Source organism: Typopeltis vanoorti, chromosome 2, assembly GCF_054136105.1.
Source record: "Typopeltis vanoorti isolate ZY-2024b chromosome 2, IOZ_Tvanoo_1.0, whole genome shotgun sequence".
NCBI lineage: Eukaryota > Metazoa > Arthropoda > Arachnida > Uropygi > Thelyphonidae > Typopeltis > Typopeltis vanoorti.
The window spans coordinates 53062071-53088771 of record NC_143550.1 but is presented as its reverse complement, the minus strand read 5'-3'; the positions used below and the strand labels follow the sequence as shown (position 1 = coordinate 53088771).

General features: G+C 34.5%; 1 protein-coding gene across 1 annotated transcript in view; it reads left to right on the top strand.

Moving 5' to 3' along the window:
* Window positions 1-26701, top strand: part of LOC150109014 (general transcription factor 3C polypeptide 3) — a 306866-nt gene that overhangs the window by 160253 nt on the left and 119912 nt on the right. Inside the window, exons 15-16 of the mRNA XM_090411276.1 lie at window positions 7007-7153; window positions 10196-10376. Of these exons, the coding sequence (XP_090267402.1) occupies window positions 7007-7153; window positions 10196-10376 (328 nt within the window). The remainder of the gene's footprint in view (window positions 1-7006; window positions 7154-10195; window positions 10377-26701) is intronic.

The window sequence follows — 26701 nt, the reverse complement described above, 5'->3', positions numbered from 1 at the left end:
ATCACCAAAAATTCAAGGATTACACCTGTTGAATGCTCAGTTATACTTCAAAAAAATTTTTTTTTTTTAATATCTCTACATATTAATCTCCAAACCAGACATAAATCACATATTGAAGTAAACATCAAAAAATAAATAAAAATCTGGTTAATTAAAATCTCCTATTCATTTTTATAATGTTCCCTGTGTGGGGAACATTTTAAAATTGGTGAAACTTCTATTCTAATCATTGTAACTGTTAATATTTGGTCCCTTTACACTAAGTTTGAGAAATTTTCTTTTGGATTTATTAGTGGACCATAGTTCTTTATAAATATATACAATTGTCGACAAGTTTCGCCAGCTTAAGTCTGGCTTCTTCAGAACAAGAAATGGGTACACTAATGTTAAATGCTAAAAAAAGAATGATGTAACAACAGTTAAATTGAAATGATGCGTAACATCAAGAGCATGGAGTCTTAGTCATTGTTTGGTGATCGCTTTTTATAGTTTTTCGTGAAGTTGAGTTCTGCTAAACATAGTGAATTTATTAAGCTTTTCCAAATATCTTTTAGTATCATGCCTTGATTTCTGTTGAGATTGCCTCCTGTCCGGAGTACCACTGCATGTTTAGCAGAACTCAACTTTGCAAAAAACTATAAAACGTGATCAACAAACAATCACTAAGACTTCACGCTCCATGCTCTTGATATTATGCTCCATTTCAATTTTAATTTAACTGTTGTTACTTCGTTCTTTTTTTAACATTTAAGGTTAGTGTACCCATTTCTTGTCCTGAAGAAACCAGACAGACTTAAGCTGGCGAAACTGGTCGACGATTGTATATATTTATAAAGAACTATGGTCCACTAATAAATCCAAAAGAAAATTTCTCAAACTTTTCTAATAATTTTTATATGATTTTCACAGAATTCACATTCTTTTGGCTTCTTTTGACTATAGCTGGACCAATTTTATTGAACATGATGAAAGACATAGACATAAGTAGAAGGCATTATGATAATTACTAAAACAAAAAAGTTGCATAAATTTTATTATCAACTGACTTCAATTGTGCCTCATGATCATTATGAAGCTATTATTATGACTGTTATGGAAGTTTACGGTTAAAAGGAGAACAGAATCAAAATAAAATAAATAAATAATAATAAAAATACATGTGTTGCAAATTATGTGATGTGTTACAAGAATATGGAGAACTGTCTGTATACTAGGCTCTGTACTAATAAGCCTAGAGCAACAAAGTAATTAATGGTGAGGTGTATTTAGTGACATCCCAAAGTAGTCGAAGATAGTAGTCATTCTTATTTAAATTTGGCTGATGAATCAAATCTTCACATAACTACTACAATCTTTCTATTAAATGGGTTTTAAGTAGTACTAGTCATTTTTCTATCAGACCATGAATCTGGAAGATATGATTTGATCTGCCTGACTTGATTTATCCAACACATGAAAAGACTGATGTTTTCGAAATATACCAACACAGATATACCTACCCACCCATAAGTTACGTGCTTATTTAATCATTATTTTGTTCTCTTTTTAACTGGTTGCTTCGATAAGGCATCAGATACAGCCAAAAATTCTGTCGATTGAAATTTTATGACAGATTGTAATGAAACTTGGTATTTAGAGCCCTTACAAAAATTTGTGAAGGCATTCTAATTTTTGTTCTACTTGGACCATTTTAAGAGTCAAACAAAAGGCCAAAATGTATTAAAATTATAGGAATCCCTCTCTTTGCATGGTTTTGAATAACACACTTTTTGAATTAACACACTTAATAAATTGATGCAACAATTTATTTAAAATGAGTTAAAAATTCGTTTAACCCATTCTGTTCAGGCTGGTCTGGATGAAACTTCTTGAGTCCTTGATCTTGAGGCATAGCTATAAATATTCCCTGTGAGGATAGGTCGAATGTATGTAGGTTACAAAGTTTAGTTGATAGGCAGAAAAGTGGGGACATGATAAAAGATATTAAAGTGGTTTTTATAAAAACTAAAGCAAAGGAAATGTTTCAGTATATGACAAATAATCAAGAACTAGGGATCATCCATGGAAGTTTTGTAAGAGTGTGGTTAGTTTTTATTTTATTTAATGTATGATGTACAGGTCTCAGAATAAAACATACAAATTACATAAAACAGCATAAAATCAATTGTAAAAATCATATTAAAAGGGGGTACACTAGGTTGAAATGATTAAACATCAAAATTAAGAATCAGGAGTCAGAGCTTAATCCTTAAATCCCAGATCCACTCCAGGGATTCTGGGGTCAGTTTAAAAAAGTCCTCTTTAGAACCCGAGAATGAGTAGATAGGGCACTCAAGCACAATGTGATTGATAGTCTGAATCCCTCTTCCACATTCACAGTTTGGAGTATCGGACCAGTTCCATTTATGCAAGAGATGCTTGCATCTCCCATGTCCTGTTCTGATCCGATTTAAATTAGTGGCCATACATGTCTAGGGAGATTGAAGCCCTCTGGACGAGATGTCGGATTTGAGATGGGTATTTAAAGATTGGAGGTATGTTGAAACCAATACTCTCCCCATGACTCGCATAGGTCGAAGTTCTGGTCTTTATTTGTATTGCACTCCTCCAGGCAGGGTGCCTAGATTTCAGTCTTTGTGAAGTATGGAAGGAAATGTCTTGGTGGATAGGCAAGGAACTGCTTCCAATTATTTTTGTCCATAGTTTGCTTAAGGTTTGAGTCCTGCAGAGCAAGGGAGGGGCTATATTACTGAGAGTTGGGAGCCAGTAGCCAGAAATAGATCTTAAAGCTCCACAGATTATCCTCATAGTTTGATTCAGCTGGACATCGACTAAAGAAGCGTGTGTCCTGTTCAACCACACAGGAGCACAATACTCTGCTATGGAATAGACCAAAGACAGTGTGGTAGTACGCAGTATGTTGACATCAGCACCCCAAGAAGTACCAGCAAATTTATGCATTATATTATTACGAATTTTTAATTTTCCAGCAATATTTTCTAGATGATATTTAAATGTCAAACTTCTGTCTAGGGTAACTCCTAGGTATTTTGGATGATTTTTAAATTTCACCTGTTTATTTCTGAAGTAAACTTTTGGAATACAGCCAAGCGTGGTGAAAGTGTCGTTAGTAAGGGTGTGTGACTAAATTTAACACATGTGAACCACAGTAGTCCATTTTTTATTACGTAAACATTTCGTCCTAGGTATCTTAGGACATCATCAGTACAGTAGAACAATACTAGGAATGACACAAAGGATAGGGTGTGTATGTACAATGGAATCCAAATTGTGTGCAGTGGTGCGTTGCGGCCTGAACTTAAATTATATTAAATTAATTAAATTAAATTAAGTTATTTTTATACAATTTTGTATGACAATTTCCCATACTTTAGGGATGGCAAGAACATCATTGCAATTAAAAAATTATAAAAAAATTTCACAGAATTTCACGCCAAAATAAAAGACTTTCAACTGCTGAAAACTGACATGCTAATTAGCTTCGATAGTCTCTCTCTTCACCAGTATCCCCCATAAAGAAACTGTAGACCTGTTAAATCAAAAATTTCCGTCAGATATTGTTGAACTTTTCAAATTTATTATCACTTCTGGTTACTTCACATGGAAAGGAAAAATCTACAAGCAAGAGGAGGGAATAGCAATGGGGGTCCCCCTTGTCACTCAACTTGGCAGATCTGTTTATAGAACATCTTGAAGAAAAAATTCTTGCATTTAAACCCAAACCAAAACTCTGGCTTTGACATGTCGATGATATCTTCGCAGTCTGGAGTCATTCCAAACAAGAGCTACTTCAGTTTTTAGATAAAAGCAACCTTCTTCATCCATGCATCAAATTTACATTAGAAAAAGAATCCCCGCAGGGCATCCTCTTTCTCGATTTACACATCCAAAGAAAAGAAGACAGTTCCATCTTCACCTCTGTCTATCGCAAGCAGACATTTTCAGGTCACTACATTCACCATACTTCTACTCACCATCTTTCTCAAAAATTTGGTATCATTAAATCATTAGTAACCAGAGCACACAGATTTTGCTCCTCCGAGGATTCTCTAAAACAAGAATTGGAAATAATCAAAAACACAGCCACTCTAAATGAATACAATCTCAAAACAACTCAAAAAATCATCAGCAACTTCTCTACACATCAACCTAGACAAGAACAAGCCCATAGGATTCCCAATCCTTATATCAAAGGCATCTCTGAACGGCTCTTGAAAATTATGAAGAAATACAATCTTGCTGCCACCTACAAACCCATCAACCAGATCCACAACTTGTTACCTTCGCCCAAAGACAAACTTTCACCTACTACTACCTGGTGTATACGAGGTTCCATGCTCCTGTAAACTCTCTTATTTTGGACAGACAGGCAGATCAGTTTTTAAATGCATTTCGGAACATCGACCATATCTGCCTCATCAAGCCGCAAAAATCAGGCCTCGCTCAACACGGAGTTGAAAACCCAAACCACAAGATCTACTGGAAAAAGACAAACTCCTACACAGATCTTCATATAAATATGAATGCTTATATAAAGAAAGTGCTGAAGCCCTACTTCACAGACCAAATCTAAACTGCAATGATGTTCTTGCCATCCCTAAAGTATGGGAAATTGTCATACAAAATTATGTAAAAATAACTTAATTGTAATTTAATGTTAATTTTATTTAATTCAATTTAATCTAATTTAGGTTTAGGCCGCAACGTGCCACTGCATGCAATTTGGATTCCATTGTATGTACGCACCCTATCCTTTGTGTCATTCCTAGTATTGTTCTACTGTACTGATGATGTCCTAAGATACCTAGGACGAAATATTTACGTAATAAAAAACGTACTCTGTGGTTCGCATGTGTTACATTTAGTCATGAATTCTCTACAGGTTTCTCTATGTAACGAAGGGTGTGTGGAGAGCGATAAACGAGCGGAATGGATTGCCAGAATTAGTTCTGGGTGTCCTGACTGTGAATGAGATTAAGGAGAGGTATGATAGGTTTTGTTTGGTTTTCCCACAATGAGTCCATGGAGACACCATAAAATAGTAATAAATTATAATGTAAAGATATGCCTTGCCTCACTGTTGTATAGAGATAGTCTGTGTACAACAGTTAGCAACAGTTAATGTAATTAGAGATAACTGTAATGAAAGTAACCCTACATAATGAAAAATACCTCCCTTCCCACAGACACTGCTGGCAAGATAAAGTTTATTGTAGTGCTAAACAAAGAATGTAACTCAATACATTGTCCTAATACTTACTTTCAAATTTTCAGTTGCAGAAAATATGTGAAAACAGCTGTTTATAATGCAGTCGAGTGGGTGTAGAAATTGATTTCTACACCGGAAACGGGAGTTATGTAAAGCAAATTTTCAATAGCAAATAAAGATTTATATATGTAACTTGAACTTAGAAGTGCATTTAACATTTTCTGTATTGTTAAAACTGTTCACCAATAATAATTTTTAAATAAAATTTAACCAAAACATTCAAATTAGTATCCTGTATACTGTATACAGAAAATGTAAAAATGCATTTGTCCTACCTGGAAAGGACATAATATATCCTGAAGTAAATTCCCAATTGCTGAGGCACCATACCATACTAGGAACTACTTCATGGTGTTTTTGCCGAGAATTGTTTTACAATTTCAAACAACTCGCATGACTTTGTATCAGAGTGAACATACATACTATGCATAGGTACTGTGAGCAAGCCACCATTAATTAAGCATGTGTTGATTGTTTACTGACTTCTATAAACATCTTTATATTATAAAATTCAGCACTGACAATGGATAAAAGGAAGAGTGAACTTTGAGTGCCAGTGATAAAAAGAAGTGAAAATTTATTGCTTTATTTTAATTTAATTAACTACAAGATATGAGTGATGATAAGAAAGCAAAATTTGCATGTGATTTTGGACTGAATGAGGCAACGTGTGAACTATGTTTCATTCAATAAATATTCGAGAATTATTATTAAACTTCCATTAAGTGATAATGACCTTATTAATATTGCTGAACAACATGGATATGTATACAAAATGATTGTGATGCAAAAGAAAATATACCAATATAAGATACAATGTTAAAGATAATAAAAGATTTGAATAATTGTTTTGAACTGTCAAAACTCTAAAACAACTACTTAAGAACATTGATCCTAATTTTGATTCCCGTATGCAAGTCCACTAGAATGTAGACAAAGCTACAGACTGTTCCACAAGATGTATAGTTAGAAAAAGAAAACAAAAGCCATTGCAATGTACCTTGTTCAAATATTTCTCATAAATTTTCTTTCAAATACACTGTTATTTTTAAATCTTTTCAAAACATTTTATGCTTTATAATTATATCTGCAGTAAAAACAAATGCATTTAAAAAAATTTAATAAAGATTTTGAAAGCCCATGGATGAGTTTAAATTTTTTTTCATTTGCTCATTAGATTCGATTAACATGCTTTCACAGGATGCATTAACTGTGTAAAGTGAGAAATTCCTATATGCAATACAATTTTGGATGGACAGGGGTTGAATTAAAATTTTGAATATAAGATGTAAGAAGAAAGGTCCAGATGGTTCAATTTTGATTTCAGTTGAAAATGTTTTTGGGGCCAGAGGGTGACAATACAATAGGATGTGATACACGAGGTGGCAACAAAAAAGGATGTTTTCATTACATGAGTTTTTGCTTTAAATTTATGTGGAGTCTAATCTAGATAGAACATATTGTCTGTGGATGGTTTGCATTTGTTGAATTTGTAATTTAATATAATATTTTAGCATATTTTGTTTGTGTTCTTTGTGCAGTGTTTGCATAATTGCATCCACCTCGGTTCAGTTTGGTGATATGCTATTGCTCTTTATAACTCTCTAAAAGGGTCATTTAAAATGGAATAATAATTTATATTAAGTTATTTGTATATGCGTATCATTTAAATAAATGGTGCTTTCTTGTACATTTCTAATACATTTTCTTTCATAGGATTTACTCATACCATTAAAAGTGGGAAATCCAGAGAAGATGGGTGATTTGTACCTTGACATTGCAGAGGCTTTGATGGATATTGGAGAATATTCGAGGGCTCTTTATTTTGTAGCTGAATTAGTAGCAACACCAAATTATAATCTGGTATGCTATTTTAATTGTAATATTAAATTAATTTGAATTATTTATTATTAATCATTTATTAATAAAAATAAGTTGCAAAGCTTAATATTAAGAATGACAACTTGCAAAAATCAATCTTATTTTTAGGTATTCAGTTTAAGAAGACTGTTGCACTGGTTTATAGTTATGACAACCGTTCCTAAAAAATTCTCCTTATATGTAGCCGATATGCCCAATATACACTCCAAAAAGTTTGGGTATACTGATGACTGGGCTGAAGAGACATAAATTTGTTGAAATGATGGAAGAAATCCTAACTACCGATGTGAACTCACTTGGAAAATACTTTTGCAAGTGGAGACTCAAGCCTAGTATAATCAAAACAGAAACCTCATGCTTTCACCTTAACAACAAATTGGCATATAGACCTTTAACCCTAAATATCTTGGAGTCATTCCTTGACAAGATGTTATCATTTAAAACTCACCTGTCTAAAACAGCTGAAAAACTGAAAGCAAGAAATATATAATACAAAAACTCTGCTGCACCTCTTGAGGTGCTTCAGTTAACACATGAGGTATCTCAGCCCTTGGCCTTGTCTACTCTGCCACAGAATACTGCGCTCCAGCTTGGATGAATAGCACCCATGTGAAACTTTTGTTGGATGCACAACTGAATAACACTATGCACCTGATCTCAGGCATGATTAAATCAACTCCTATCTCTTGGCTCCCAATTCTGAGTTATATTGCATTGCCAAACCCGTGTAGATCAAATGCACTTCTTCACGAATACAAGAAGATCATGTCCACTCAACAGCTCCTTATCTACTCTGACCTTGAAGACCTTAATATCAACAGACTTTTTTTTTAGAAAATCTCCATTATGAACTGCAGAGGGGCTTCTTCTTGGCAAACAACTTTTGCATGAATGATGCCTGGTCAGCAAGGTGGTTTGATGAATCACTTACATTCCCCCCCTGCCCCTGATTTTGAATTACCACATAGAATCTGATCATCACTCAATAGAATCAGAACAGGACATGATAGATGTCCTGATGCTTTTCACAAATGGGACAATGCAGTTTCTCCCAAACTGAGATTGTGGAGCTGAGAAGCATTTAGTGTGACATCGTATATAAGACAACCCTTTAAAAGCCTACAAAGGAAATTTTAGTGAAGTCTTGTTTGCAACCAAAGAATCAATTGATTTTATTTGTAATCTAGATGTTAACTTGTAATTTTTTATTGACTGTCATAAATTTTATACTTTGTGATGTGTAATATATCATATGCTAAATAAAAACATAAATTACCCCCCAAAAAAGGGATTCTTCTTTCAAAAAAATAGGAATCTAATAGGATTGTGATTAAAGAAACATAAGGAACATTGTATCTGCTCTGCAATCAATAGGCTGTGGACTCAATGAATCCTACCCATGAGCAGTAGATAATCGTCGTTAGGTTGTAGATATTCTAGTGTGGAACCACCATCCTTCTTGTTGAAAGCCTGATGTAGCTTGAAAAAAAGTTCCATGTTCACTTTCTAGAGTAGGATTTCCAAATTGTCTAATCTTTATCCACTTATATTGCTAATATACATGATTTTTAACCTTTGAAGTGTGTGAGTGGGAGGGGAGAGCATCTTGTTATTGTTAGCAATTTCCCCTCTCCTTTATTAGCATCTAATAAAGTTAGCAACATTACTAACTTTAATCTGACTCTTTTATCCTAAGCCTGCTTTACATTACTGTTCTGTCCAACTGATCCATTGCACTCATAGCTGAGACTTCTAACTAAACCTGATGAGACCCTATACTAAAATAGAGATTGAGCCATTTACAAGATGCATCCAGTATATACTGTTAACGAATGTTGATAATATGCTTCATGTTCCTTCATCTCCAGAATCTGAATAATCTTTTGACATTACAATTATATCATGGGATTTTAGTCATATAATAGAGAACCTTAGAATCAAAAATCAGGATGCAATTAATAAAAGAAAGAAAAATAAGATACTAGAAAAAATATTTCAAATTGAAACCATATAAACAATTTAAAAAGTCAAGAAAATCATATCAATAGAAAAATATAATTAGGATTTGAGGTAATGGCTGACCATCTTGAATTAGCCAGAAAGAGAGAGAGAGAGAGAGAGTGTGTGCACTTTTGTTACGGTAAAATAATTCTCTATCCTAGCTCACTAGTATTTACTATTTCTTTTAAGAACTTTTCTTTAGAGATTTATGTCACCTGAAGATGAACTAATAAAAAAATTAAAGCAGCGGGGATTTCTATTATTAAAATTGCTAGATCATTAATTAAAAACATATTTTCTAAAAGCTGAAATATTCCATAATCTTCCCCCCACACACACAATCCATGTATTCCAGGGTTGTGTGTGTGTGGGGGATCTCATATTAGAATAGCATATTAGATCACTACATTGCTACTTTTTTTTTTTTTTTCCATATATGCCATGCTCGTCAAAATAAAGTATTCCACAATCTATCTGATTAGTCTGCGCGGTTAGCCTAGTGGCTTTGCGCTTCGCAACCATATGCCTGGGGAAGGAGTGTCCTAGGCTCGATTCCCGTCAGTGACGTGAGGAGCTGAAGGATCTTTCTCAGCCATAGCCAAGTTAGCCAGTCTTGGGCATGGACAGCAGGGTTTTTTCCCCAGTTTATTCTGGGGTTTTTCATCCCGCAAAGCAGGCAAACTGGCCTTGAGAACTTAACACTACAGGCCATAGGATATACCGGGGCCATAGGGCTGACCACCTTATCCTGTAAACGGATTGAGGTCCGATGATCAATGGACCCTCAACACCGCAAGGTAAAAGTGGGTATATAAGAAGATGAGATGAGATCATTAATTAAAAACATATTTTCTAAAAGCTGAAATATTCCATAATCTTCCACATCATTGCTGTGGTAGTGTTACATATTTTGCACAGATAAAAATATGTATCTGCTAATCAATATTTTATAATTGTTCTAAAAATACTATATGTAAAAAATGTTTGTTGTCTTATGTATTATATATTCTATAATTTCTATAGCCTGCAGTATGGTTGCGTTATGGAGATTGCCTTAATGCTTTAGGAGAAACAAAAAAGGCAACTTCTGCTTATAGAAAAGTAGTTGAAAAGGCACCTACCCATCTAGGGGCTCGACTTTCATTGTCTAGTCTTTTGCAGAAATTAGGAGAAATGCAAGAAGCTGTTGATGCACTTAAACAGGGTAAGCATTTAAGCTCAAGCTATTTTCATTTGTAATAATGAAGATTGATTTGAACAGTAATGTGTTTATAACAATTCAGATGTGTTGAATTTTTTTTTTTTTTTAGGTTATCTAAAAAAAAATTCAACAGAATTTTTTTATTTCAAATAGCTATAACTCTATGTGCTAATTTTGCCATGTTTCTGTTTCAGGATGATGACATAAATTAATATATAGATAAGAATATATATGTGGGGAGTGGGGGATTTCTTACTAGCATAAGAAAGGGAGATCTCAAAAAAATAATTCTTGTTTTCAATTTCTCCTGTAAATTTTATTCTAGAGTTTAAGCTGTTTATGAATTAAAATATCCTGGCTGTGTGATGAAATAGTGAATATGTTATCAGCATAGCCAGTGGAAGGATCTTAGTGGCACAGAACTAAGTGCTTTATTATTATTGTTATGAAGGAACATTTAAAGAAATCTGAACTGTCAGCATCTTGACAGGTATACAATGGCGCTTCAGATAATTATCCAATCAAGTTACCCACGACATTTGCATGGATATTTCTGATAAATACCTAATCCTTTCATGAGTAATTTTGCTTCAGAATACTTAGCACTAACAGATTATCAGAATAATAATAAAAAAAAAAAAAGTCATGAAGAGAGCTGATAATGCTACTATATTAATATTATAATCAGACCTCTACAGAATCAAGAATCATTGTGGAAGGTCTGTACTCTCATGCAAAAAAGGTCACCAAACCATGCTTAAAGATAATTCACAGTCTCTTCACTTGCCACACTCTCAGGCAATGAATTCCACTCACCAACCACTCTCCATACAAAGAACCTTTTCACTCACACTCTTCTTATATACTGTTTCCAGGGATGGTCTGTTGTTCTATCCTTGTTTTCGTCTACTCTATGAAAAATCTTCTTCATATTAAGTTGTGGAGAAGATTTTTCACAGTAACAACCCCTCATCAACTTATATATCACAACCATATTTCCCCCTTCTTTTCACAAGGTTATACTTTTGCATTTCCCACATTCCAGAGTCCTAATACAATTTAGTGAGTCTTCTCTAGAGCCTCTCTTAGATATCTTTATTCCCTTGAAACCTGCCAACCTGACACTTTATACAAGCCTCTGATTTAGGCTTGTATAAAGCCTAAATCAGAGTGCACATAGTCCATATGCACTCTGATTTAGGCTTTATACAAGGGAACCATAACTTGCTTGTTTCTGAGTGTCAAGGTCCTGCTCATCATTTTTGTAATCCATTGTAATGTTCTCACAACTTCAGCAGTATAACTCCTAAACTTCAAGTCTCTGTACACCACTACTCCCAAATTTCCCATGTCTTCTAACTCCTTAAAATTTTCATTAATTGTATACTCTGCATTCCCATCCTGGCTTACCAAATTTCAAGACCATACACTGCTTTATTCCTTATAGTTCTTTCTAATTTTGCTTCATCTTTGTGCATGTGCACACAAGCTCCTATTAAGCTTGTCCCTTTATCCCTAATATACAAGTTGAACAATAATGGACCCAAAACAAGATCCCCTGTGGCACACTGTTAGTGACCTTCCTTTTTTGGGAATCCTCCTCCTATACATAACCTGCTGATAACTATTTGACAGCACATATTAATCTAGTCTCTTATCCAGTCCATCTGTTCCACTTTAGTTGCCATCTTGTTGCAATAACAAGGTATTAAAGGCTTTTGAAAAATCCAAGTACACCGTTATATAAGCATCTCTCTTATCCAGTGAATTTGTTGCCTTCTTGTGGGTACATAAGCATATTGCTAAAACACGACCTCCCTTAACAAACTCATGCTAACCATCATAGAGAATATTGCTATTAACAACCTAATTCTGAATCTTGCCCTTGCCAACACCTTAACAACACAGTCTGGCATATAATTTGTAGCTTCAGTTATCTCCCCCCTTTGTGAAGTAGAACAATTATATCCTCTTTTCCCCTCCTTTGAAACATACCTTTTTGCAAGACTCATGTTAAATAGGTATGCCAAGGGTGCTGTTAATTTCCTGTAGCATTATTTCTCAAACTTTTTTAGGCATGGAAGACTTTTTATCCCAATATATTTATGGATCACTTATATTCAAAGCAATAATATTTTGAAATACTGATAATTATCAAAAAAGTTTATTCAATGAAGTGAGTTATGTATTATCGTTGCTGGTTTTCCATCCTACTACTACTACAGAACTAATCATGTAACTGTGTGTGCACTGTCCACACCAGCACCACCGGATGTGTAAATACACAAGAACATTTCACTGGAAGGCTACTTTGTTTCATCCACCTGAACGATGCATGAGATCTTGCATCCCCCCCCCCCACAATCCATGTATTCCAGGGTTGTGTGTGGGGGGGGATCTCATATTAGAATAGCATATTAGATCACTACATTGCTACTTTTTTTTTTTTTTTTCATATATCCTGTGCTCGTCAAAATAAAGTATTCCACAGTCTATCTGATTAATAGTCTATGCCAGTATATTAATAACTGGAAAAAAAATGTTGAAAATTATAATGGTATAAAAATAGCATATGCTACAAATATGAAAAATTTATTAATTTTATTTTTTTAATTATGTTTTTAATGGAATGTGGTTTGGGAAATGCTGCCCTGGAGCTTCCTTCAAGATATACGGTATATTGTCAAGTGTTCCATAAAACAGTTAATCGATTGGCAGTTTACTGAATGTCAATTTATCAAAGGAAAATTCACCATAAAAGCAATTTGTTGAATAAACAATTCATCTAAACACGATTTCATCATCATCATCACGAACCATCGGCTCACTGCCCATTGATGTCCGATGCCTGCTTCACTGTCTTCTTCCACCTTTCTTTGTCCAGTGCACAGTGCCACAGTTTTTGTACTTCCATTCCACACCAGTCTTTTATATCGTCTATCCATTCTCTGTATGGTCTACCTCTTCTGTTTAACCATCCAAAATACCAAACATAAATGTCTTTATCTTCAGGTCCTCACTTATTCTACAGATGTGTCCAAATAATTGCAGCTTCCATTTTATAATCTTCTGCATTAGATTCTGTTTTGGTTGTGCACTTCTGATAGAGTGATTTTCTGTACCCATCCTATTCTTAGTATCTTCCTGTAACAAGTTCTTTCAAATGCCAAAATTCTTTTTCTTGACTCCTTATTTATTACCCACATTTCAGATCCATACAGTACACTGCTGAAGATGCATGTTTCCAGTACTCTTAGTTTTGTTTGCAGGCTGATCACTTTACTTTTCCAGATGTTATCCATGGCCTTCAGATTTGTTCTTCCCTTTGCAATCCTGATCTTTATTATATGTCAGTTATACATCAGTTTGCTTCCCAAACATGTGAATTGTTCTACATTTTCTATATTAGTTCCATCCACTTGTATCTTTTGTTTCATGTTCTTCTCACCAAATACCATTGTTTTTGTTTTTTCCAAGTTCATAACAAGTCCAAATCTCATTGAACAGTTTCAATGTTTTTTGTAGTTCTCTTTCGTCTTCTTCAATGATAACAATGTCATCTGCAAATCTCAGATTGTTAATTCTCATTCCGTGTACACATATTCCTTTGGCATCTTCTTTCATTTTATCCATTGCTCTTTCTAAATGTGCGATGAAAAGTTTGGTGATATTGGGTCTCCCTGTCTAGTACCTCTGCCTGTTTTAAACCATTTTCCCAAATTATCACCTATTCTAACTGCTGCAACTGCATTCTGATAAACATCTTTTAATATAGCTATTAGTTTCTTATCAATTCCATAGGATTCCAGAACTGCTAATGTCACTTTCTGGTCAATACTGTCAAATGCTTTTTGAAAATCAACAAAGCAAGTATATATGTTTTTGTTTTTTCTCCTAGCTTTCTCTGCTATTAACCTCACAAAACACAATTTAATGAATGGTAATTCACTGAAAAGGCATTTCTTTGAAACACCAGTTCATCTTATAATAATTCATCACAAAAGCAATTGATTAAAAAACAATTCACCAATAATTTTTCAATGAATTCCTTTCATAATTCATTTGAAAGAGTTATTTTCTTGCAAAATATTGTTTAGTAGCATTTGATAATAATATGCAACATATGTAGGTGGTCATTGAAACTTGTAATAATTATTTTATTATATTTTAAAATATTATTCTGAAATTATACATGCTTCTTCACCGTGTAAATTGTGGTTTATCTGTAAACAAAAAAATTTTGTTCATATACCATAGACTACAGTCTGAGAACTGAAAAAAAAAACATAAAGAAGAAAAATGTTATATACATTTCAAAATGGAAAGATTTTATTTCTTTATATATCATATAAGAAATATATATACAGAGACCTACAGTAAGTGACTGGAAAAAGTTCAATGTTTGGTGTCAAGTAAATATTATTTTTTACATAATTTTTTTTCTATATTATGTAAAATACACAGTATACACATATAGACTGAAATGAACATTTCAAAAAAAAAAATGAACTAGAAGAAGAAGAACTTGACAGAAAATCTTGCTCTCATCCCTTTCTTAACCACACACAACCTTAACTTCTATTGATGTCCCCTTGTCCTCTCCCAAGCTTCCATATGATGAAAAACTTTATCAATGTATATTCTATAATGCCTTCTCAAAAGTTTATAGATCTCTAGCATATTGCCCCTCTTTCTCCTATCTGCCAGTGTGTGCAGTCCACATAATCTCATTATCTTCATGATCTATATTCCATAATCCTGACATCATCTTTGTAACTTCTTTACAGTTTCTTTATCCCTTTGGAACCCAGAAGACCAAATCTGCACACAATAGTCCAGGTGTGGTCATATCACAGCCATGTAAGATGACAAAACGACTTCCATATCCTTACATGTCAGTGTTCATTTCAACATTACAATTATCATGTGAGTTGTATCTGCAATTTTTGTTGTGACCTTTGAACTTCAGATTCCTATTCACCGTTATGCTAAGATCCCTAGCTTCAGTTTCTTGTAGCATAACTCTGCTAATATAATATACTGTTGGAAATCTCATCATCCCAAAGTGCATGGCTTTACACTTACTGACATTAAACTGACAGCCATTTTCATTTTCTCAAATTTCCAGCTTATTCAAATCATTCTGTAAGTGCTGGATATCATTAGAATCCTTGATTTCCCTGCCTATCAGCAAACAATTGCACACTCCTGTTAGACCCTTCCTAAGGTCATTAATGTAGAGATTGAACAACAGTGGCCCAAGGACTGAACCCTGGGATACATCACTGGTTTGTATTCAGTCAAGTTATTTTTCTGCATTCATTCTTTCTTTTACTTGCAGCATAACAATAAAATTCTCTTGGGCTGCCTTTAGCTTCCACAGCCAATTTTTTTTCATACTCCAACTTAGGTTTCTGTACAATATTTGTAACTTTTTTAGCTTGCACTTTATATGTTTCATAACTCCTTTTACTCTTATTTTCATGATATTTCTTCCACATCATCATCTTCTTATAGATCTCTTGTTTAATAAGATTGCTCATCCATTTCATTCACATCCTATTTATGCATCGAACTCTATGGACACATTCAGATACTGCATCATTTATCTTTTCAGAGCTGTCCATGCATTGCTGATATCCTTCCCATTCAGTAACTGGTACAATGGAACCAAAGAGAGTATTCTCCTGTGTTTGTCATAATTTCCAGATTTGTAGTTCATCATGTAACCTATCCTGATTGAAACATATAGTTGGTTACTTTGATCTCAATCACCAAATGGTATCAAAACAGTCACTTCCTTAACTGAAATGCCTTCTGACACTATGGTCAAATCTTACACTTGTTGACCCTGAGTTCCTTCTTTCACATGCTGCTTTAGAAAGTTGTGTTGCAATGCTCAATAAATTCTCCTTCATTCTTATCATTAGTTTTCTCTGCTACCCAATCAATACTCGGATAATTTAAGTCAACCATAATAATTTCTTCTTTAGTATGCATCAAGATAATTTGGCCATACGTTTTTTCATCCTCAGCAAATGAAACTCTAGTCTATAGCAACACTCCACCATATATTTCTTCCTGTTAATCTCCACTTTACACCATATAGCCTTAAACTCACTGATTGGATACACAGTACATTATTACCTTTCTTGCTGTCATAAGTTTCTATTCTAACTGGATTCACATCATCTGATATCATTAATAGTACTCTCCCTCTTATCATATCTCTAAAATTACTAAAATTACTATATCTTTTGCATGTAATTCCAATTACTACATCCAATTCTGAGAGCCACTATTCACTATTGTGAATGGTGGCTCTCACTATTCACAATAGTTTTCTCTATTGCCAACTATTTTACATCACAACATATTCACCGAAGGAACAAACTTTTCTACTTTGTTCTAATGCTCCTCACATTTATGTATAGACAAAAAAAAATTACCTCTTCACTTTTTCTTATACTTAAATCCTTCTTATACTATAATCTTAAATCTTTTTCTTATACTTAGTAGATAAGCTTCAATGGCATTACAGTGAATCCAATAAAAACTGAAGTTATTTTTGATAAACAGACTCCTCACTCCTTATAATTCATTATTCAATGAAGTGTTGATTTTATGATTTGTAGTTTCAATAAATTGTTTATTCAATGAATTGTTTTTTGACTAATTGTTTTTTTGATGAAGTGCCTTTCAGTAAATTGATCTTCAGCAAATTGCTTTTAGAGAATTTTCTGCATACCATTGTCAAGTCCTACTGCCTTATTAACATCAAGTTTACTTAATTCCTCATATATCTCCTGCTCACTCACTATCAGTCTCTCCTCCACCATGCCTTCTACATTCAAGCTCCTTATGATGTCCCATTCATGAGGATGAAATATCCTGATAAACTGCCCATTGAATATCTCAACTGTACCTTTTGCAGTCACTAAACTATCATTTTTATCCACTGGCATTATCTTCTTATAATTTATTCCAATCATCTGCCTTATCAAAAGAACTTTCTAGGATTTTTCTTGGCTTGATTGCTTAATTTTTTCCTCATGCTGCACTTTTGCTCTCCTTAACAACCAAATTATCTTCTGTTAATTATACTGTTGAACACTTCTAACTATAACAAAACAAAAAAAAAAAAAATTTTGTTTACTAGGTTACACTACCAGTCCTTTAAATTAACAGATAATAATTGTTAATAAATAAAAATCCTACTACTTCTTGATAGAATAAAGTCACTAAAGTATTAAAAAAGACAGTAATGTGGCTGTTTGAAATAACATGTAAATCATATCCACACCATCTATATACTCTTGATATGTTTAGATTGCTGAAAATCCATAAAAGTAACATGTTACTCCAGCCAACTTGTTGATAATGCAGATAGCACTATGCATAACCCTGCTAAATATGTAGTACAAACACTGACACAATAGACATGCTTCATCACATGTTAAAAATTCACCAATTCCAACTTACTGGGGCTTTAGAGCTTCGATAGCTCAGTTGGTTTTGATGATGTTGTTTGGTTGGAAAGATCATGTTTTGAATCCTACTTGGGACATGAAGAAACTCAGTCATTTTTATTAAGCTATTGATATTTTATGAATGTATTCATAGTTTAAACATATTAACTTTGACTTACAGACAGTTTAAAAAATAACAATAATGATGATATTAGAAGAGTCTTGATCTACAATTTCAAGATGTGTTTTTGTGAGTTAATGTTTTTATATTGAATTAAAATATATATGTGCACTTCAAAGAACCTCTATAGCTCAGTCATTATCAACAGTGCCCTTTGATCAAAAAGATCTAGGTTCGAATCCCATCTAGCTAGAAGAACACATGCAGTTTACAGACATAATAGAAAATGTGGATAGGATTAATTGCCATATTATAAGCTGTAATTAGCTTTCTATGATGCCAAGTTATTTGACCCTGACTAGCCATTGAACCTAACAAAAAGGAAGAAGAGATTGGGGGGGGGGGGTATTTTGACAATAAAATGCTGTAAAACAATAAAACAATATCTTAATCTCATTTATAGGAATTCTGAACACCTAATCTTTAGTTTTAAATGTATATCTTAATGCAGCATGAAATACATACATAGGCTTGGGGAAAAGAATCTGTTCAGTTAAAAAGGGGAAAATATTTATATTTAATGATTTATGCTCTGTATACAGATGACTCCTCATTTAAATAAATCTGACTGCAAGAAATTGGGATTTGAGTCATCCTCTGTTAAAACAAACTGGCTTGAATATTTTATGCTCTCATTTCTGCATTATATGCTTTATGATTATGCTATGATAGCTCTGATCTTGAGAATGCGTTAGTAATTGTATGTGAATATTTGTAATAAAGCAGTTGCTTATTTTATCTGTTATGTTTTGATAAGCCATTACTTGGTGGGAAACTAATTTAGGATCAGTGAAAATAATGAACAAAATGTGTATTTAAGCATATATTTATGACTAATACATGTCTAAATATATGTTTAAATACACATTTTGTTACATTATCCTAAAATAGATTAATGTATCACCCTAAAATAGTTTCACATCATTTAATTTGCAGAATTAATGATAAATAGGTAAGTATTTAGAGAAGCATTTGACAAGTGATTAGGCTCAGAGAGCAAAAGGAAAAGAGGCATGAATGACATGCATTGACAAGTTACCTCAATGAACACATGTCGAATAATCATTATAGATGATGTCAACTATGAGGACATAGAATGGAAGGAAAAATGAACTTATTGACTTTTTTCTTGAAAAAGTGGAGGTTGTTATTAGGGAACACTTCCAGAGAGAGACTATTCTAGAGAATACAATCAGATGGAATAAAAGAGGAAGAGGAGAAGCAGGCTCAGTGCATTTGTAGTTGAGTTATAAAGAGATGTTAGGCAGCTTCTGCTCATGTTTTGATAGAACCATCGGAAATCAGAAGAATGTTAAATGATCATTTCAATGGAGCAATGTGTTGTGGAAGTAGAAAAGTATCTCTGGAGAGAGAAGTAGAGCCGAAACAGGCCATCTGTGAGTTAGTGGTTGAAATGAGATTGTCAGGAGGAATATCATCTTTCAGCTGAATTACTATCTTCTGATAGTGGCAAGAATTTTTAGTAAGATTTTGCGTGCACCACCCGAGACTTGTGAACAGTATTCTTGGGATGGGAGGATTTGTGCAGAGTTAGTAGTTGATGGATGAAATCTTGAGCAGAAAAGAATGCCTAGTTTCTTAGCCCAGCAAAAGCCAACTGCCTTTTAGTTGTTGTCGTCATCTGGTGGCATCCCTAGCAAGAGGATTGCAGCAGATGAGCAGCTCTTCTCCATTTCTCTCTGTCTGTCACCTCCGTCATTCTTAAACCAGTCCATTCCACGATGTTATTGAACCACTCTCTAGTTGGGCTTCCATGTCTTCTCTTCCCCTCAACTTTCCCTTGTAATATAGTTCTTGTCAGGTGTCCCAAAGAACCTCTCAGAAGATTTCCTGCAAATCTGGTCTTTCTTTGCATAATATTCTTGAGCAGTGTTCTTTCCATCCCAACTCTTCATAAAACTTCTTGATTTGATATTCTCTCTGTATAGCTAATCTTTTCCATCTTTCTCTAACACCACATTCCAATGCATTAATTCTTTCCATATCTCTCTTTCTGAGAGTCCATAACTTACTTCCATAACTTGCAATACTCCAAACTGTTGCTTTAACTATTCAAATTCTAACACCTATTTTAATATTCTTGTTTATTAAAATTCACTTCATTTCCATAAATGTTGATTTAGCTTTGCCTATTCTATTTCTAATGTCCAGCTCTGAAACTCCTTTCTCTGAGATCCAGCTACCTAAATATTGAAATCTATCCACGTCTTCTAAAATCTTTTCTCCACATCTTATCTTTACATTATCTCCTGTTTTTCTGCCCATTATCATTATCTTGGTCTTCTTTGTGTTAATTCTTAGTCTGTACTCTTTACAAGAGTTTTCAATTCGTTGAACAATTTGTTGTAATCCATTTTCACTTTCTGCCATCACCACTACATCATCTGCATATCTTAAGTTATTAATGATTCATCCATTTATTTTTATTCCTTCTTCTACATCCTCAAGTGCCTCTCTAAGCTATAAAGGTTAAACAATAATGGTGATAACTTGCATTCTTGTCTAACTCCTCTCTCCACTGGGAATTCTACTGTTTCTTCTTCATTTACATACTGATGCTGTTTGTGACCAATATAATCTCTTTAAAATTTCCAAGTCATAAGAGTCAATATCAATATTAATTCTTAGACAAGTTATAGACAAGTTGCAGAATGATAGGAGATCAGTGTTTAATGCACTGGTTGCATAAGATTTTGAAACTTGAGATGCTTGTGCACTGCATGGTTTGTCAAATAAGTTGGACAAATGGAGCATACTCTCATCAGTAAAACTGTGGATTGGATTATTGGCAGTGAGAGAAGGTCAATTTATGTATAGGTAATAATAGATTCCTGAGGAACTCCCGTATTAATGGAGAAGCTTGAAGAGAAGAAGCCATACTATAGCATGCAGTGAATGACTAGAGAGGATGATGGTTACCCAATTACAAAAGGTGGACCAAAGGATTGCAATTTACTGAGCATGTCATGATGCTTAGTAAGCTGACATGATTAAATGCTCTGGAAATGTCAAGAACGATAACATATGTTCTTCAAAACCTTTCTATACCCCTCATCTGGTTGTGGGTGATTTAAGCTGAGAGATATGGATTCCACTACTAGAGGTAGTAGAGAATCTGTGTGTTAAGCCTTAAGTGCTGAGAGGACATTATTGAAGGTTTAATGGAATATTTACAGCACTAGGAAAGGATTAAAAACTAATTTAATGCTTCCAACATTTTGTCTCACTCACTGAGACATCTTCAGTGTTTACAAATAACTGTTATAACACACACACACACACACACACACACACACACACACACACACACACACACACACACACACAAAGACAATACTATACTAAATGAAACATGTGGGTGACTCTAAAGTTCTGTCTAGATGGTGCACCATCTATGGGTGTTTGTAGATGACCTAGGATATAAAGTGGGACCTCTGACAATTATTGTTTCCCAGATTTTGGGAAGTTTTATGCTTATATATTTATTTAAATTCAGTTGATTTCTGAGTGCTGCCACAGATTCCAAAAACAGTCTTTATGTTTTGAATTTACTATGGTGGAGCATGGTGGTTTTCTTCCAGGAAATCTGTAGGTTGTATCCAATACATGGTCTGCAAGGCCAGATTGACCGTAGTCATGATTGCAGATGTATGGTTTGTGTTTTTTTTTTAAACAGATGGTCACTGATTTACCTGTCTGTCTAAAGTGAGCCAGATTGTAGAAACAGAGTACTTTACCCAGATAGACCTGGAGTATATATACTCCAGGCACTGAGAGAGGGGTGAGCTGATCTTTGGTAGAATGGATAATATTAGCAAGTTTTTGGTGAGGCTTAAAAGCTGTGTGGAGGTTGTACTTTTTTATAGGCCCCTGGCTATTTTTTTTTGATGTGCCACAGATGTAGAAGATGATGATGGCATTTCTGAAATCCTTCGGAAGTGGTACCGAGGAATGGGGAGGAACTAATTATTTTTTTAATTCTGTAATCACTGTAGCATTGGAAAGGAAGGTGTTGTATGTGATTGAGTTCAGTTGAAAGAGAGGTTCCACTGGAACAAAGATTATGGGCTCTATTGGTTAGAGTTTTAATAATGCCATATTGTTGAGAGGGGTAGTTGTGGGAAAGTTTGTGAATGTATCTGCCTGTGTGAGTGGGTTTTCTGTATACAGTGAAGAAAAGGTTACTATTAGGAAGGTATGCTGCTAAGGTGTCTAGGAAGGGTAAACTATTGTTATCGTAAACTGGATTCTTGGATGTAGGTTATTGAGGTGACTGAGGAATGAATCTGTGTCTGGGCCATGATGCCAAATAGAGAACACGTCTCCTCTACATATCTTAGCCAGATAGAAGGTTTGAGAGGGGCTGAGTCTATGGCTCATTTTTCAAAATTTTCCATGTAAAAATTGGCAAGGGAGAGGTGGGAACCCATAGCAGTTCTCTCTATCTGTTTGTAAATTTTATTCTTCCAAGAAAAATAATGTTAAATTTAATTAAGGGAATTAATGAAAATTAAAAATAATGAAAAATTTAAGGGAATATTAGTAAACAGTGAGGTGATGTGAAAGCTTACCAATATATCATATTATTTAAACGTAGATTTTCAACTCTCCATCTTCCATCAACTCTCTTATCCCCCCCCCCCCCCCAACTGGATAGGATGTAGTAAATCTTGTTTGAAAGTTTATTTTTCACTTGGTTAGACTATAATAAATTTAGTTTAATCCTTTATCCAAGTGTGAGCAAACAAAGTTTGTGCCTGAAAATATCTTCAGGACTGAGGTAAGGTAGTGCAACTCGCAGCAGAGGTGGATCAAGCTCTCAATTCCTTGTATTAGTATCTCCCATAATGCATAGCACATCTCCTTGCGGACATGTATACTGCTGTGCATTAGTCTAACGAAGTGAAAAATAAACTTTCAAACATCTTTCTCTAAATTTAGAGTAATTTAATAATAAGGTGACACACCTTTTGGCAACTTCTATAGGTAAGGATGACCTCTCCTATTGCTTCTGCCTTAGTATTTCCACTCTGGGCCTGGCTCCCACTGACGAGACCTCAATAAAGGTCAAAGCCGGTATGGGTAGTGGCCCTTCCCTTAATGCATAGCAGTATACATGTCTGCAAGGACATGTATACTGCACTGCTATGCATTATGGGAGATACTGAGACAAGGAGTTGAGAGCTTGATCCACCTTTGCTGTGAGTTTCCCGGTGTTGTGCTACCTTACTTCAATCGTGAAGATATTTTCAGGTGCAAACTTTGTTTGCTCACACTTGGATAAAGGATTAAACTAAATTTATTGTGATGTAGTAAATCCAGTTGGGGGGGGGGGGGGTAAGAGAGTTGGCCATAGAGAATCATGGAACAAATTTGTTTCTAATTTAGAATATGATTTTATATAAAATAAGACCCAATGTATATAAGATTTTGATAAGTGAAATAACTTGGATAACTTTGCAGATACCAAAGAAAACAAAATTAAACACTGAATTGAAATTAAAAGAATTTCTAAATTACTACACAGAACTGTGGACAGACAAATATTTTAAAAAAGACAACTGGCAAACAATTAACGAAAATGAAAAGGAAATAACTGAAGAAGAATTAGAAATCACGATGACTTCTAAGGCCAAGCTAGGCCTAAATCCTTGATACGCATGATGGTGGTGATGATGATCATGATGAGAAAAATAATCAGAATTGATAGCAAAGAAAAAGAGATCTAAGATATCAGAAAGAAAAACGTTTTTTAAGAGTGTTAAGGTGTCATTTAAGGGAATATTAGTAAACAGTGAGGTGATGTGAAAGCTTACCAATATATTGTATTATTTAAACGTAGATTTTCAACTCTCTTATTCAACACCCCCCCCCCCCCACTGGATAGAGTGTTTTATATAGGATGTAGTAAATCCAGTGGTGGGGGGGGGGGGGTAAGAGAGTTGTACAGCTGTTTTGAGAATTTGTAGCATGGAGCATCAGTGGCATTTGTTACAGGTCTTGGGGGAGAATCAAATCCACAAACCTAATAAATGTCTCCATTACTTTGGGGAGGATCAAGATTGAAGTACGACAGTACAACTACTGTTATACTTTAACAGATGTGAGGATATCAGGACCAGAAGTCTTTTTGGTATTTAGGTTATTCAGGATACTTCTGATGCCTCTGTTGGAAGGCCAAGAGGCATGGAGTATGCTGTTTCTGGTAGAGTAAGAAGTGATTTGCTTTGTTCATTTTGCAAGAGTTGAAGGAGAAGAGTGATGCCAGAAAGTTAGTTTAACTTTAGTGCTGTAACAGTGATACATCTGATGTTCCTTAAATAGAACCAGACGGCACACCTACCATTTGGACTAGAGACGAATTTAGATGGGGTTTAATGATAGTTGTTTTACATTTGTTGCAAGACTGCATGCTTGTCACAAGTCACCACCTGCCTTGTGCTGAATTATTTTCTTGAACTGCCTTGATACACCTGTTACTAAACTATGGCTTTTTAAGTGGATAAGAAATTTAGGTGGAGTGAAAAAGGAAGATCTTCATGGGGGGGGGGGGAGAGACAAGTAATTTCCATAGCTCACTCACAGCAGGTGTTTGGATCAGGACTGGAAACAGTAGTCTGACTATGTACATGAGAATTAGGAGTTCTACAGGTTATGTCTTGACATCCTTGTAGTGCCACAGAATGCAGGGTTTGGGAGCAATTGGGGGATGTTCTGTGGGAGAGAGAACTTGCATGATTGGAGTTACCATGAGGAGAGATGACCTCTATAACCTCTGCAGTATAATTGGAAGGAGAATTAGTTAAGAAAACATCAGCGTATTGGAAGGGTGGAGAGAATTATGAGGTATTCAGTTGGTAAATATATCATTTGCAATTGCATCACTGCTTATAGCAAATATTTCTACATCTCTTCTTGTTTGATGATTGGAATTGAAAAAGAGAAGGCAAGAGTTATGGACATGGTCACCTGGGAAGAGGATTTCACTATTCAGTTAATTGAATTGTAGAAAATCAAGCTTCAGGAATAAGCAAATGAAGAGGTCAAAGTGGTTTTTCCAATTTGTAGAGCAGGAAATACTGCAGATGAACATTACTGAATGGGGCAAAAAAAACTTAAGCCAAAGGTGATCCAAAGCATAGAATTCTAAATTTAACGTTTACTGGCAAGCAGTATCAATTCTCCAAACAATCTACAAATGCAGCTACAAACAATCAGCGACTGATTATTTGTAGCTGCAGTTTGGGTTTCCATCAAAAACAGATATTGTCTACTGAATGATGATGATGCAAATCACCATCATCCTTTATATTGGAATTTATACTTTGGATGTTGGTGAAGTGAATGTGAAAGAGTGATTTTGACAAGAGAGTAGAGGAAATGCATTGAGGCGATAGACTCTTGAACATTTTGCCATGCAGAGAGAGCATCCTATCTCCTTGCCATAATGTAATCTTGACAGTGTCTCCTCCATCCCACTACTCAAAGTTCATGTCCAGGCATATCTGTTAGAGTATGTGCTGGAAAATTATGCACCAACTGATTGCAAAGCCTCCTGACTCGTTGCAATCAGTTGAAACCCATGTACTCAATGGTCACCAATAGTCACTTGGCCTGTGAAACAGCTTTACTGCTGTTTACGTATGTTTGGCATGCTCTAGAAGGGTATCACTCATGCTCTATGGAAAAGAGAGAGAGAATGGAGAGAAGTGAAACCAGAACACCACTCCTGGAGGTGACCAATCCCAGAGCATGGGATTGGTCACCTCATGCTTCCAATAGACAGGCAATGGTATTTCTCCAGGCAGTGAAGGTGAGTCTAGTTAACATTTACTTCAACCAGGAAGATATCCTTTTGCACTCGGAATGGTTGCTCAATTCACTGGAGTTATTTTTTTGGAAGCAGTCCATGCCATAAGAAGGCTGGAGTAACAGTTGACAGCAAGAAGCTATATATTGTAATTGCCAACCCATTAGTGGCCAAAAATAAATTTTCCATTGAAAAGTGTACATGTTTAATGCTTAAATAATATTAAATTTAATATAAATTCATGTTGTGAGTTTATTCATGTTGTTTTACTTCCAGAATATTTTCTATTTTCATGATATCCTTCCCAAAGTTTTCTGTTACTTTTCAGAATGAAGTCTTGCACTTAGTTTTCTTACATTTTTTACTCTGTTCTCTAAAGGGCACCAGCTGACTTACTTCCCTTTAACTTTCAGTACAGTTTCTTCTCTTCTAAGTTTGTTTCATCATCTTCTTGAGTCTACCACAATATTTGGTTTTTTAGACAATTTCACTATCTACTTTCCTGCTAAGTCAGTTAGTGTTTTCTTTAGATTTTGCTGCTGAGTTGCCAAGTTGAGTTCTGGTTTTCAAACTATTTCATGTTTTGCTCTGATAATATTGATAAAGTTGACTCTCACAAACACCATTATAACAAACTACCAAAAATGTTTCAACCAAAGCACCATAATCATAACTATTATGGCTGTCATCTGAATGAAATTTATCTGAATGAATGTACACTGTAACAGAGTAATTCTGTGATTTCTACAAGTTTGCTATTACAAATGAAATATGCTTTCATATCTAAAAGTTGCTCGACTTTAATTCTTTTTTAACATTATTTTAATGTACATTTTTTTTCTTCTTG